The 15,033-nt window shown below is 43.7% G+C and overlaps 1 protein-coding gene across 1 annotated transcript in view; it reads left to right on the top strand.

Moving 5' to 3' along the window:
- Tekt1 (tektin 1) overlaps positions 1-7,425 on the top strand; it is a 23,789-nt gene extending 16,364 nt beyond the window's left edge. The window contains exons 5-7 of the mRNA XM_010611392.2: positions 3,244-3,386; positions 5,133-5,329; positions 5,742-7,425. Coding sequence (XP_010609694.1) covers positions 3,244-3,386; positions 5,133-5,329; positions 5,742-5,949 — 548 coding nt within the window. The 3' untranslated portion in view covers positions 5,950-7,425. The remainder of the gene's footprint in view (positions 1-3,243; positions 3,387-5,132; positions 5,330-5,741) is intronic.
- The last annotated feature ends 7,608 nt before the right edge of the window (positions 7,426-15,033 follow it).

Genomic DNA, 15,033 nt, shown 5'->3' with positions numbered 1-15,033 from the left:
AAAAAAAAAAAAAAAAAAAAAAAAAAAAAAAATTCACAGGTATACTATATAAGACTCACTTTGTTGGATTATGAACAAATCCAACTTATGAGCACTCTTCTAGAATGGAACTCATTTGTGAGTCAGGGGCTTACCGTGTTCATAGAGGCTAATTCTGCCTCTGTGTGTGTGTGTGTGTGTGTGTGTGTGTGTGTGTGTGTGTCTAGTTCTAGGGATTGAACGCAGGGACTTTGCATTTAACTATATCTCCCAGCCCTTTTTTTTTTCTTTTTTATTGAGTTTATTGGTACAATCTAGGTCTACAATACAGTTACATTTATTATCCCAGCCCTTTTTTAATTTTGAAATAGGATATTGTAAATTGCCCAGGCTAGTCTAGAACTCACGATACTCCTACCTCAGCCTCCCAAGTGCTGGGATTACAGGTGAAGTTAATTAGCTAATTAACCTGGTGAGGCTAGTCACATGAAGCTCCGAATTTAGTTGTTGTGGTGTTCATTTATAATCTCAGCACTCTGGGAAGCTGAGGCCGGATGATCGAGAGTTTTGAGTCCAGCCTGGGCAACTTAGAGAGACCTCCTCTCAAAATAAAAAATAGAAAAGGCCTGGGGATATAGCTCAATGAGATGGTCCTGGGTTCAGTCTCCAGTACTGCAAACTAACAAATAAACAACAAAAAAAGGGACTCAGCATTGACTCTCTGAAGAAAAAACAACTGAGCAGTATTAGAAGACTTGTCAACTCATTAAAAGCAAAGGAAGTTATTCAAAATCATCTACTATCCCTTATTTTCTTAATCATTATTGATGTTACTCCCCATTCCCTTAACTATTTGAGCAACTAGTTTGCAGAAAGACTAATAGTCTTAAATGAATTTATATTCTCTGGACACACTTCTGTAGTTGCTGCAGTCAAATATGATTTAATTAACTGGTAAATCAATTTGCTTGCTTGGCTAACAAATGAAACACTTGGAACTTTAATCTGATTGCAGCCTCACTTTCATTTTTGAGATACTCTGCAGTTATGAAATACTGTTTTAAATTTTATTTTTCTCATCATTGCTTTCCTGTGAGTTGAGACTATTGTGATAAATGCTTAGATGATAATGTCTGTGTGTATTGTACTCTTTCAGTACAGCTATGGTGTTGATGTGTAATAAATGCAATAGTTTGACATCTAATTCATTAACAAAACTCATGCTCCACTGGGATTTCACATTGCAACACACGAAGCCTTAATGTCTCGTTCTGACAAGAAAACATTTTAACATAATGGGGATACACTGTACTATGGTTTGAATGTGTGTGTGCCCTCCAGTATTCATGTTGAAACTCAACCCGTAAGGCAACAGTATTAAGAGATGAACTGTTAGGAGGCAATGTTCATGTGAGTTTAGAGCTTTACGGAAGGGTTGGGTGGAAGTAGCAGTCTTTCCGTCCTGCCTTTCACATGGAAGGACAGACACCTGTCCCCTCTGGAAGATGCAGCAACATGGCTTCATCTTCAAGTAGACAGCATTGGGAAATCTTCTGATACCTTGACCTTGAACTCTCCAGGCAGTAGAACCATGAGAAATACATTCTTCATAAGTTACTCAGTTATTTACAAAGCAGCAATAGGAGCAGACTAAGACACTTTGGTAATAAAACTATAAAATAAGTTGTCATTGTATGGTGGTGATACATGCTTGGAGAGCTACCAACTTGTAACCATGGTATTGATTTGTAGTGTTGTGGGCAACATTCCAAAGCAAGGGAGGCATGGCTTACAGTCTGTTGCAACTATTGAACTCTGTGGTTGTAGTTCAAAAGCAGGCATAAATTAATAATCAGTTGTGTTCCCCAAAAAAGTTTATGAGCACTAAAATTTAAATTTTGTATCATTTCAACATGACATCAAATATTCTACTTTTGATTTTTTTCATCCTTTTAAAAATGTAAAACTTTTAAGAGAATGAAAAGATAAGCCACGAGCTGGGAGAAAACATTTGAGAAATACCTATCTGTTAAAGGAATTTTATCCAAAATATACCAAGAACTCTTAAAACTCAACAATAAAAGACAGTTAAAATGAGCAAAAGTTCTGAGCAGATGCCTCACCAGCAAAGATAAACTGGTGGCAAATTAGCACATAAAAAGATGTTCAACATCAGATGTCATTAGGAAATTTCAAAACAACAGTGAGATATCCCTACAGTTGGGAGCGAGAGGCGGGCAGAGAGACCACCCACGGCAGACTTTGTGTTAGCAACATGGCCGTTTATTTAACACTCAGGTACTGGTGAGCAGACTGAATCTGAAGGGAAGTCAGCATAGACTGGGGAGGAGGAGAGCAAAGACTTAAAAAGGGAAGGGGTTGCCAGGTGTTGGTCTGGAAAAAAAAGTCTGTGGGCAGAGAGAAGGTGGCCTGTACCGATGTTTCCTGGAGCAGAGGGCAGTGTGGCTGTACCTAGAGTTCCTGGAACTGGGGATGCCATGCCAGCTGGGGCCAAGCTGGTGGATAGTAACCAGGCTATTTCATGTCACTGGGCACAACACCTACACACCTATAGAAAACCCAAAACAGCTTCAAATGCTGGTGGAATGTGGAGCAGTGGGAACTCTCCTCCATTGCTGGATGGACTGCAAAATGGGACGGCCTCCTTGGGAGACAGTTTGGTAGCTTCTTACAAAACTAAACATACCCTTACATTATTAGTCTTATTCATTGGCATTTGCCCAAGTGAAAAATGTATGTCCATATAAAACTATGTACATGTATGTCTGTAGCAGCTTCATTCCTGAATAACAAAACTTGGAAGTGACCCAGATACCCTTCAATAAGTGGACCTAGATAAACAAACTGTGATACATCCAAATAATGGAATATTGTTCTAAGAATCAGGTCATGACAAGACATGAAGGAAACTTAAATGCATATGGCTAAGTGAACGAAGCCAAAATGAAATTCATGCTGTGTGAGTATAGCTGTATGAGATCCTGGAAAAGGCAAAACTATTTTAGTAGTAAAAAATATCAGTGCTTTTCAGGGTGTTAGGTTACTGGAGACCCCTGCAGTGTGTTCAGATCTCCCGCTCAGTGCTATGATGCAAGGCAAGAAGAAAAACATAGGGACAGAGTCAAAGAGACAGCAATACGGGAAGTTGGGATGACCAGTGCTACGCAAGCAAGGCCGAACAAGCAAAGGCCCTGAACACCCAGAGCTGTAGATATTTATTGGTTACATCATAGTTAGATTGAGGTAAAGGGGCTACCTGGAGGGACTATGTGGAGTTGCTAGGATACATTGCTGATGCAGGTGAGGTTTGTAAAGAAAGCCTTGAGACAAGCAAGAAACAAAGGAAGAAACAAAGCATTCTTAGGAACAGAACAGATACAATACAGGTAGGTGGTGGTTAGTATTTAACACTGTCTTTTTAGTAAAGAAGGTTTTAGCTCTAGGAAGGGTATTTGGATGTGAGTCACTCTCGCCTTGGCATGTAGGCTTCAGCCCGACTCACTTCTCAAAATGAGCCAATTGTGGGATTAACTCCTTACAGCCTTCACTGCCCACAGCCTGCTTTGGGCATATTCAATAGGGTGGCCCCCACATAAGGTGGATGGAGGAGGGAAGGAGGGATGAGTAGGTGGGACATAGAGGGCTTTTAGATCAGTGGAACTTGCTCTTCATGATGGTGGCTATATGTAATTATACATTTCTCAGAACTCATGGAATATACAATACTAAGAATAAATCCTATTAACTTTGGACTGTAGTTAGTAATAATGAATCAATATTGGTTCATCAATTGTAATGAATGCGTCATATCAGTGCAAAGTGATAACAGGGAAAATGGGAACAGGAATAATATGGGGATTCTGTACTTGCTGTCTAATTTTTCTGTAAACCTAAAATGTCTCTAAAACTAAAAATTCTTATTTTACTTTTTGTACAGAAGCAGATGGTAAACTGTATTTGGCTCTTAGGGCAGTTTACTAATTCCTGACCTAACCAATAGCAGTTTTGTTTTAAGGAATCTATGCATTAAAAAAATATAACTTACAAGGTAATTAAATAATTAGCCTGGCATGTGACACACCTTTGTGATAGAATTGATTTAGAATAATGATTTTAAATTGAAATCTCGTTAGTTTTGAAGAATATTGTAATACTTAAGAGGATTAAGGGACCATTGGTTTTACTACTTTATTACATTGATGAGATTTATTTAAGATCTTCAGGAGGCCTTGCTTGCTAAGAAAATTCAAGTATTTAAAAAAATACATCACATAAATACTGCTCTAAATGTTTAAAGAATTTTTGCTAAGTTTAAAGTAGTAGTAACTATTAAACATACTCAGTTTAAAATGATTAATATATGCTAAATTAAAAATTATAGTGTCTGTGAACTTAACCCAAGAAATATTAAGAAAAAAAGAAAATGTAACAAGTGGACTTTATTTAAATTTTAATTTGAACAATTGATTTTTCTTTTTTGAGACAGAGTCTGGCTATATGGCTCAGGCTGGTCTTGAACTCCCTATGTATCTCAGGTTGGCCTTAAACATGGGCAGTCCTGCTGCCTCAGCCTCTCAAGTGCTATGATTACAGGCTTGCACCACGGTGCCTGCTCCAAACCAATTCTTCTTTTTCTTTTGGTACCAGGGACCAAACTCAGGACCTTGAGCTTGTGAGGCAGGAACGATGCCTAAACCATTTCTTAAAATATAGACAGGCAAATTTGAACACCAGATATGAGCTGATAATAAGGAATATTCTCTTTCTTTTGCTGTCTGCCTCTGTTACAGAGGTTCTTTGTACCAAAATAGGTGGGCAGCCTTGGGCCCCAGTCTGAGCCCTTTGTGGGACAAACCTCTGCTGAAGGCCTTCTCCAGAGGATTCACGGCTTCAGGTGGTCATAGAGGAACAACAGCCAGTTGTACCCTTTGCATCTGTGAGATTCTAAGGTTGGCCAGAAACCTTGCCCACCAGTGGTTACTACTTAGGGAAGAAAGATCAGACTCATTCTGAGGTTCTCCTTAGTTGGACCTCTTCATGGTCTCCTCTTCATGGTCACAACAGATCTGCTGTGTGCTGTTAGGCTTGAGGGAGCAGAACCTGCCCTCACCTGCCCTCATCCTTTCTGTAAGGTCATGGAAGAGATTGCTTCTCAGGAAAAAAATATTGCAGTTCTCGAAAAAGCCATCCTCGACCAAGAAGGACCTGCCAAGGTGGCTCACACACGCCTGGAGACCAGGACTCACCGGCCCAACGTGGAGCTGTGTCGTGACGTCGCTCAGTATCGGCTCATCAAGGAGATTCATGAGATCGACCACAACGTGGCAAGGTAGGGCAGTCGCCTGCAGCAGAGGGGCCCTGGGCATGACCCTGAACCAAATGGCAAGCGGTGGTTAGGCAGTGGCCAGAGAGGGTACAGCCTGCTCTGTGCTGGGTGAGACCAGTATCTACTAAGTCCAGCCAAAGTTCTTGCCGTGCAAGAAATGGGTTCCAGTGTTGACATATTTCTGAAGAAGCCCAAATCCAGAGGTTCAGGTAAAATCTGCGATTTTAAATATTGCCATTCATGGAGTTTTCTGGGTCATAGTGCTGGCCAGTGGACACCAGTCAGAAATCTCTGTTAAGGAAGAGAGAAGAAGGGGAAGAGTGCATATCAATCTGACTTCCTACTCAGATAGATTTTATTCTCCCTCAAAAGAAGCGATGCAGAGAAATTCCCTGTGTTCTTCTGGTTCCTCTAGATTGAAGGAAACCTTGGCCCAGGCTCAAGTAGAGCTGAAAGGGCTGACTCGCAGACAGCTGGCCCTGCAGGAGGAGATCCATGTCAAAGAGAACACCATCTATATTGACGAAGTACTCTGCGTGCAGATGCGCAAGTCCATCCCACCTTGTGATGGGGAAGACCACAGGGACTGGGCCGGGGGGCTCCGCCCTGACACTGTCTGCTGAGAGAGGGATTGGTGAAATGTGCATTAAACCACTTAATAAACCAGTGACACGGAGCCTCAGTTTAGAGCAGCAGAGTGGCTCTTCCACAAACATCTCAGCAGGGCCCCAGACCTGCTGGGGGCTGAGATCTGTGGGGTAGAGGATGGGGATGGGGGTATTCTGCTTTGCTGGTGGACGCAGTGGGTTTCTCATTGTTCAATACAGTAACTGTGTACCAACTTGGGCCCCTTTCATGATATCCCAGCACTTGGGGCCAGGAGAAAGGAGTTCAGGACGTTTTCGTTGAGATTCATTGCAGTAGAGTGGCTGGGCTGGATCCCCCTATTCAGGCATGTCCCCTTAGGAGACCGGATGCAAACGTTTCTGGGCCTCAAAGTCCCTTCTCCCTGGAAAGCAACGCGGTGACTTCCGGCTTAGACACTTCTGCCTCTCCCACCGGGCTGTGGGAAATCTACGAAAGTCTCACCATACAGATGAAAGAGGGGCAGCCCTGGATCAGAGGCCCCTTCTCCAGAGTAAAATTAAGAGATGATAGAGCCGCAGGCCTTCCAGCTCTTTAAAATTCAGTTTAGTGGCAGGGTTGTGAGGAGAGGGCAAGCCAGGGTGCTGAGGTCTGGGGTTACCGGGTGACAGAATTGGGGGTCTCTTGCTCCCAGGCCAGAGGGGAGAGTCCGAGCGCAGCATGGGGCCCTGTGCACAGACCCCCCCCCCTCCCGACCCTCACCCCAACTTCAGTCTTGGAATCTCCGGCTTCGGAAAAGAGGAGACTGCAGAAGTTTTGTCTCCAGAGGCCTCGCCTACTTGTGGAGCTCAGCTTTTAGCGCCCCCATGTGGAAGGAGTTTGAGAGGTTCTTTTTTCTTTTCCAGAAAAGAAACTCAAAATTGAAGGCTAATCAGTATCATAGAGTCCCTTCCCTCAACTCCTCAACTCGCATTACTGGGAATTGAACCTAGGACCTCACACATGCTAGGCAAGAGCTCTATCACCAAGCCGCTGACCTAGAACTTGCAATCTTTCTGCCTCAGCCACCCGAGCAGCTGGATTTACAAATCTGCTCCACCAGGCCTGGCTTATTTTTATTTATTTATTTTTTTTCTTCTTCATACTCAACAGTAAGGGAAAAGAAAAAAAAAACCCCTCATCTTGCAAAATATTCAAACCAGTGGTTAAGAGTATAGGTTCTGGGGCTAGGGGGTCACTTACTTTGTGCATGTGAAGCCCTGGATTCTCTTCTAAGCACCTCAGAACAAAATAAGACAAGAAAGTGTAGGCTCTGAAGCCGATATCCCTGGGCTGGTGTGTCCCATGGTACTTCCCTCATAGGATTATTGGGGGCTTGAACGAGATAACCCCTGTAAAGGGCTCTGTACAGAGCCTGTCTCATAGGAGAAGGGTGTGTTTAATAAATACAAGCCATTTTGGGCAGCCCCATCCCTGTGCCCGCATAATTTCTGCGTGGTTGTTCTCCTGATATAGTCTCAGTTGTGAATAAGTTTTCTTCCTTAATTGTATATTGCGAGTTTTTCATGTTGCTATATCATTATTTTAATGGTTACAAGCTTCTTTTAAAAGTGTTCACCAAGCCTGTTTCCGTATACTCACAGTTTGTTTTCTAAAGAGAGTTCTACTTATCGCTGGCTTCCCTCTGCTGGGTTGTAGCAGCTCAGGAACATGCGTGAGTGTCTGTCACAGAAAGACTTTTGCTGAGAAACTGCCCATTCATTGATTGATTGATTCATTCTGCCAGTGGTGAGGGAGCATCTGCCCCATGGAGGGCTCACCCCCTCACTGCTGTGGCTACACCCCGGGTTAACATTTGGTCCTGGAATGCTTACTGGGCACCTGGTGAGGAGGCACAGTGCCAGTGGGATCAGGAGACCCTGACCCTACTTCTGACACTTCCAGGAAAATCCTTCCTCCTCTCAGGGCCCCTAGACAGTAAGAGGATTGGACTAGATTGTTCTCCCCGTCTAGGTTGTTCTCTAAATCTGGCTGCCTGTCTCCATATGTTGTTAGGGGGCCCAAGGACAGTGCGGAGTGTGGGCCTCACTCCTGGGAGGTGTAAAAGGTAAGTGTCCTCTGCTGTCAGCAAGGGGTATTCCTAACCTAAAAGGGAGAAATCCTTTTTGAAGCTGCCAGCATCAGCTTATGGCCCATTTGCACCCAGTGACCTGACCATCCAATCTGGAGTTCTGAGCAAATGTGCAGCTCCCCATGCCCCAAGCAATGTGGGGACCCCTGAGCTCACTTCCCAGCCTCTAGTAATTTCCTCCCTGGAAATCACACCCCAATTGACATGCCCTGCCACTGCTTATTGACCCAGCTAGGTTATTCTAAGTCTGTTTCTTTGAAATTGAAATACATAGATATTGGGAGTGACCATAGGGCTGTGGAGAAGAGGGTCACGAACTCTGTGGCTGCAGTCCCTGAAGATGTCCTGGGTGTTCTCTTTCTATAAGGTGACCTGATATAGTTACTTTCTTTGTTCAAACTCGCAGAAGTTTATTTCTGTTCTGCTTCCTTAAGGGCCTTAAGCAATAAATATTGAAGGAAAGACAGTGTGTGGGACCAGATGTGAGAACTTTGCTTCCAAATATGAAGAGGGATGTAAGTAGGCAACAGGGTCCTTCATCCTTGCTTATTCAAACTCCTGTGCAAAAGCCCCTACACAAATGCCTATATTTGCTCCACTGGGTCAGGAGTGAGCTGCTGATAGAAGTTGGGTCAATGAGCTCCTATCCTGAGGAATGTGGGTTTGGGACAAGGAGATTTCAGTTCCACCTGGGTGTTCTCTTGACAAGAGGAGATACAGACTTTGGAGCGTGTATGACATCTGTCATCTGTTATGTGAACACAACCCAGGGAGCCAAGTGGGAGCAAGAGGAAAAGTGAAAGTCGATATACCAAGACAAAAAGAGAAGAGAAAACTCCCTGCCACCCCTGCAGCCCCCTTCCCCAGCTCAAGGCTGTTCCTGAGGCCCTTGGGTTCTGTGAGACACCCAAGCATCCTTATGCTGCATCCCATTTCTGCTCACTGACTCCCAGGCGCTTTTCTGTGGCCCCCGCCACAGAGACCTGTAACTCACAGGCCATGGCTGCTTGACTGCAGGAGCAGGTTGACAGGCATGGGGTGGTGGTAGGCTCATGGCAGGTAGGATCTTGGTGGAGAAATGTATGTTGGCTGGTGGAGCAGGAGCAGGACCTTCCAGGCAAAGTCAAGGGATCTTAAAGAACTTAATCTGTTCCCAGAGAACATTTGGGTACAGTTGGGTCTCTATGAAGAGCATCGCAATCTCAAAACCAAGGAGAGCTTTTGTCATTTATCACCACTGTGAATGCTTATCATGAGTAAGTTCAAACTGTCATTTCTATTTCACAGCTGGAGAAAGTGAGACCTGGAGGGGTCCTGTGCTTAGGATTCAGACTCAAGCATGCTAACTCTGATGCATACATTTCTAAAACCACTCACTATTTAGTAGCAAGGAGAGAGACTATATGGAGAAATTGGAGCACAGAGTTAAGTCGTTTCTATGATTCAATATCAGATTTAAAGACCAAGCTGAAGGTTTCCAGCTCTGACTTGAGACTGATACTTTCATCTTGGCAAGTCTTTCCCTTGATGGCTTGGACTCTGTCCTTTGCCTCTGAGTTTGGAAGGGAATTGGTAACTGCAAGTCCCAGGTGAATGCCAGAAAATTTTTTTCATATGGAGAACCATAGTCAGTGACTCAGCTCCCCAAACATGGAAGAGAAGTGGTAGGGGAAATTATGAACCCAATCTTGTGAACTGATTTGGTTTCTGGATTTCCTAACCACGCTGCATATGAGGAGACTTGTACCTCACTGTGGCTTTGGGGATGTATTTACTAGTGCCCTGCTGCCCGTGCTCTGATGGCCAGCCACATTCAGGCCCCAAGGTGGAACAAACACGTTCCTTTGCTGGCTGCCTAGCGCAAGGGTCTCCCTTGCCCACCTCCCTGAGCAAAACTTATCCTCAGCCTCCCTTGCACATAAAGAGTGGCTGTGAAACTTAAGTTCTGGCCAGGGAGGCAAAAGCAGAAGCTGGCTGGGGGTTCTAGGGAAGACTCCCACCAGTGATGCTGTCCCTTCTTTCCCTTACCTCCTTGATGGTTGCTGAGACCTTTGAGACCACAGCTATCTCTGGAGACATGGGGAAAGAGAATCATATCCAAGAGAAGCATAAAGATCCTGACATCAATCCTGAGGTGTTCCAAAACAAACCAGCAATCATTTAATTTCAGACTTCGCATTAGGAGGAAAAACAAGCCCTTATTGTTTAAGCCACAGTTGGGTCTACAGATGCTTAGACGGGGCTGCATCCTGACAATCGCATGATTTCAGAGCCTCAGTGTGGACTTAAGGACAATCAGCTTGTTGAAAGATATTCTCTCTCTCTCTCCCTCTCTCCCTCACCCTCTCCCTCTGTTTCCCTCCCTCCCTCTCATCTCTGTCTCATGCCTATCTCTATCGTCTATCCCTTCCTCTGCCTCCTTCCCTTCCTCTTCCCCTTCTCCTTCCTCTTCCTCTTTTATCTCTCTCTCTCCCCTAGAAGCTTTTATCAAACCAAATCTTACAGGAAAATTATGGTGAAGTAAAAATTGGAAGAAGGGTTCCTTTGGCCAAACCAGTGTGCCCGGTAACCAAAGCCACCCACATCTCTCCATGATCTTATCCAACTTCCTCATTGTACAGATGGGGAAACTGAGGCCTGGCACGTGGCAGGCATGTGCATCATGCTGTCTAGCACAGAGTCATAGGAAGAAGGAGGGTTTCACCTCCTACAGAGATCACTCTCTTCTCATCCCTTTAATTCAGAGCTCTACATTTCATGATGCATTTCACAAATAGGATCTCAAACAAGGAGCTGGGACAAAAGCATGATCTGATTTGCCAGAGGCCACACAGCTCACGAATCACTGATGATTAACTGGACCTGGATCTGTTGACTTATTCTTCATCCGGAAATTCATTCACAAATTTTGGCAAATCAGTATAAGGATTAGGAAGACTCTCACTGATGCCCTCAAAGCCAGGAGGGATTGCTTTTTTGTTCAGCTGTAACTGAGTTGTTTGGTTCCCTGAAGGGAAGATAACCCAGAACTAACATCTCCATAGTGTGTCCGCACAGGAGGAGCAATTCCACTCTGCATGCAGGCAGCAAAGGTATGGTTACACCTATTGCACAGGTCTGTGGCATTGGGCTGCAATGGTTTGGGTCCTGAATGTTCCTTCAAGGCCCATGTGTTAAAGTGTGGTCCCCAGTGGGGTGCTGTTGGGTGCCACTGAGAGGTGGTCCTTAGTGCGAGGGCTTCATGTTACTGGGGACATACCTTTGTAGAAGGGGATACTGGGACCCTGCCCCTTCTTTGCTGTCTTTTGCTTCCTGGCCATGAGGTGAGTGGTCTTCCTTTACCATATACTCATACCATGTGCTGCCTCATCCAAAGAAGCCAACTGATGGTGAATTGAAGTCTCTAAAGTTGTGAGTCAAAGTAGCACTTTCTTTTCATAGATCATTATCTCAGGAATTTGTTATAATAACAGAAGGCTGCATAACAAAATGGTTGTGTGTGTGTGTGTGTGTGTGTGTGTGTGTGTGTAGCCATTTGCTTATTCATGCACACAGTAAATATTTCCTGGGACCCTGTTCCCAGTGCCAGTTGGGAGTTGAATAGAGTTGAATCAGACTGAGCTTGGAGGTCCTCTTGGGGCTTAGTTCAGACACAGACAGGTCCCCCCAAATAATAAAGCCATTTCAGAAAGTGGAAGGTGCCATGATGGAAGCTTGTGAACTGAGAGCAGGTGTCTGGGCAGGTGGGCAGATGGCTGCTTGAGATTTGGTGGTCACAGAAGGCCTTTCTGATGGGTTGGTGCTTGAGGTGGGGGAGTGGGGTGGTGGTGAAGGACAAGAAGGTTGTAGTCATGTGAATACCTGGGGGAAAGGATCTCCTCTGGACTTTTTAGTGAACACCAGTGAAGCTGAAAAAGAGGGAGAGGTGGGACAAGATCAAAGAGGTGACTGGGGTCAAATTATGCAGACCATAGTAAAGTTCAAAGCAGCTTCTAGAGAACAGCAGAGAATTGGGTAAGGGTAGGGACGGGCTGGTGGTCAGAAAGAGCTAGAGATGAATGGGCCCTCCAGCCCACTCACTGAAATACTCCTGCGGGTGAAGGGTATGGCCCGAGGGCCTCCACTTTAGCCACATCTCCACTGGACTTCATTTCTATCCATTTCATCTCCTACAAGTCCAAGAAGGGAGAGCTATGGGGCCTTCAGGGTGTCTTTCTCCTCTGGTTTCCTCCACATCCCAGAAAGGAAACCCTGGTCTTCCAGCATAAGGTGCCCTCACTCCAGGGAGAGAGGAGTGACCATTGAGCAGGGGATACTGGCTCCCACTGGCCAAGATTGCTTTCCTGAGTGGTGGCAGTGAATGGGGTGGGGATATGGCAGACTGTGGTGAACCAGAGACCTGAAGGGCCAGAGGTGCCTTGGCTCACTGCCTCTGCTGACAGGGTCAAGTTCTGGCTGCAATCCTGACCTCATGGATATTGACACTGAGTGATGTGTGTGAGGTGGGGCAAAGCAGACCTTCAGAATCTCAGCTGAACCCCAGTCCCTGAATAGTTAGTTACTTCACACATTACAAAACAACAACACATAACTAGTATCGGTCTAGATGTATTGTCCTGCGACTTGCTTTTTCCACTTAGGCTGTCTGGAAGGGTGATCATGTCAAGACATGAAGGCTCGTCCTAGTCATTACATTGTCACATGGCAGGGAGTGTTTGCGTCACCCATTTCCCAGATGATGGGCTATATTTTGTTGGTTGTAATTATCTGCTGTTGGTAACAGCCCTTTAGTAAACATCTTTGTCATTTCTTCCTGAATCTGTATTTCCCTAAGGCTGTTTCATTCTTCAGCCACAAGCAAGCTGTCAATTACATGGACAAATGACAGGTTTGACGGGCACCTAGCTGGTAAGGTTCTGATGTGGACAACCTGAGGAAGGAGATTGGATAAATTCTCTAGGGATGGCTTTGTTTGACAGAGAATGCAGGCTTTAGGGTCATTCTTGGTTTGTTCTCAGCTGTTCTAATAACTTACTGAGGAGTAATAGGTGTGTCCCTGAACTTAGGCCATACTTTCCTCATTTTTGAAGAGAACATTGAGGTCCTGGTGAGAGGGGCTGGTGAGGTGATTTGTAAGGTTTCTTTCTGTTGAAAATGTTTTATATCACCTGCCCCTGATGTAAATATATGCAATAGAAGTGGCTAAATTAATTGCACAGTTGTGTCCTAGTCATCAACAGTGTGTTCTTAATAGCTGCTTTAAAAAGGCATATTTGTCTTAATACTTCATAAGATGGATCAAAACAAAACACATATTACTTTGAAACACTTGCCTATGGTAAACTAAAGTGGAATAATCTCTGAACAATATTTTATTTAATTAATTCAACAATTAGCAAGTGCTATATTTCCAGCCTAGTTCTATGCAGTGGGGATTCATAATGAACAATGGAAAAAAGCATGCTTTCAAGGAACTTACATTCCATTCCAGCATTTGTGATTGTGTGTGTGCCTAGTCATATTTTTTAAATCCATGGTTTTGCAAATGCAGAGAAATATTAATCAGATTAATTTCTAAGCACCACCCAGGGAAGTCACAGTGTGATTTCTCCCCATGTGTGATATGCAGCCAGTGAACTAATAGGGTTTTGCAGTTTCACACTGTAAATCAGAATTTTGGGGGATCCTCTCTCTGGAACAGCTATATTACATTTGGATCCAAAATACAACCCTCTCTCTTTGGAGGACTCACTGTGTTGAGGGTTTGGTTGTTAATGAGCTTTTGGGAAATGATTGAATGATGGAGGCTCTAACTTCATCGATGAATTAATCCACTAATGAGATCATAACTTGATGGCATTGATGGAACTTAGAAGGTGGGGCCATTTAGAGGAGATAGGTCAATGGAGGCATCCCTTCACAGGGTATATCTTTTATCCGACTCTTCCCCCTTCTCTGCTTACTGGCAGTCATGAGGTGGGCAGAATTCCCCTGCCACGCCCTTTTGCTATGATGTTTCTGCCTTGAAGCCATTTTACTATGGACTGAAACCTCTGAAACTGTGAGCTGAACAAATCTTTTCTTCTTTAAATGAATTTATATCAGGTATTTTGTCACAGTAATGGAAAGTTGACTAATATAAGTAGTTTGGGTAATATGTATAATGTGGTATATATCCATTAAAGAAGAAGGGTATTTTGTGTTTTTAAAAGATGGCTTCTTCAAAGTTTCAGCTGGTGACATTTTTATCCAAAAGAGTGACATCCATTATCTAAAAGCATTTTAATTTTCATAAAAATGGATGGAACTGGAAGACATTATATTAAGTGAAATAAGCCAGACACAGAAAATACAAATATTATATATTTTCACCCCTGTGTAGAAGCTAAAAAAGTTGATCTCAAAGAAGAGAGTGGAAGAGTGATTACTAGAGGCTGGAAGGGTGGAAGCAGAAAAAGGGAGATTGGACAATGGATACCAACATATTGCTGGTTAGGAGGAATAAGTTCTAGTGGTCTATACCATGGTAGAGTGACTGTGGCTTATAACAACATGTATATTTTTTGAGGAACTAGAAAAGCGGAATTCTAAGTCTCCAAACACACACACACACACACACACACACAAATGATAAGAAGATGGAAATGCTAATTATATTGACTTAGTTATTACACATTGTGTACATTTATTAGATTATCATGCTGTACCCCATAAATATGTACAATTATATATCAATTGCAAAGAAAAAGGGCTGGGTGTGATGATGCATGCCTGTGATCCCAGCACTCAGGAGGCTGAGGACAACCTAGGCTACATGGTGAGTTCAAGACCAGCCCAGATTACATAGTGAAATACCGTCTCAATAAAAATTTAAAACAAGAAAAAGAAAATTGTAATAAAATAGTAAAAACATCATATATATGTATATTTATATATTCAAAATACTTCATTCTCAAGAAGGATCTCTGAAGTCAGGTAGTTTGTTGAGCAA

The sequence above is a fragment of the Fukomys damarensis genome, unplaced genomic scaffold, assembly GCF_012274545.1.
Source record: "Fukomys damarensis isolate Sample0158 unplaced genomic scaffold, DMR_v1.0_HiC HiC_scaffold_13, whole genome shotgun sequence".
NCBI lineage: Eukaryota > Metazoa > Chordata > Mammalia > Rodentia > Bathyergidae > Fukomys > Fukomys damarensis.
Note: the sequence above shows the minus strand (reverse complement) of the source record. Positions and strands in the feature narration are given on the sequence as shown.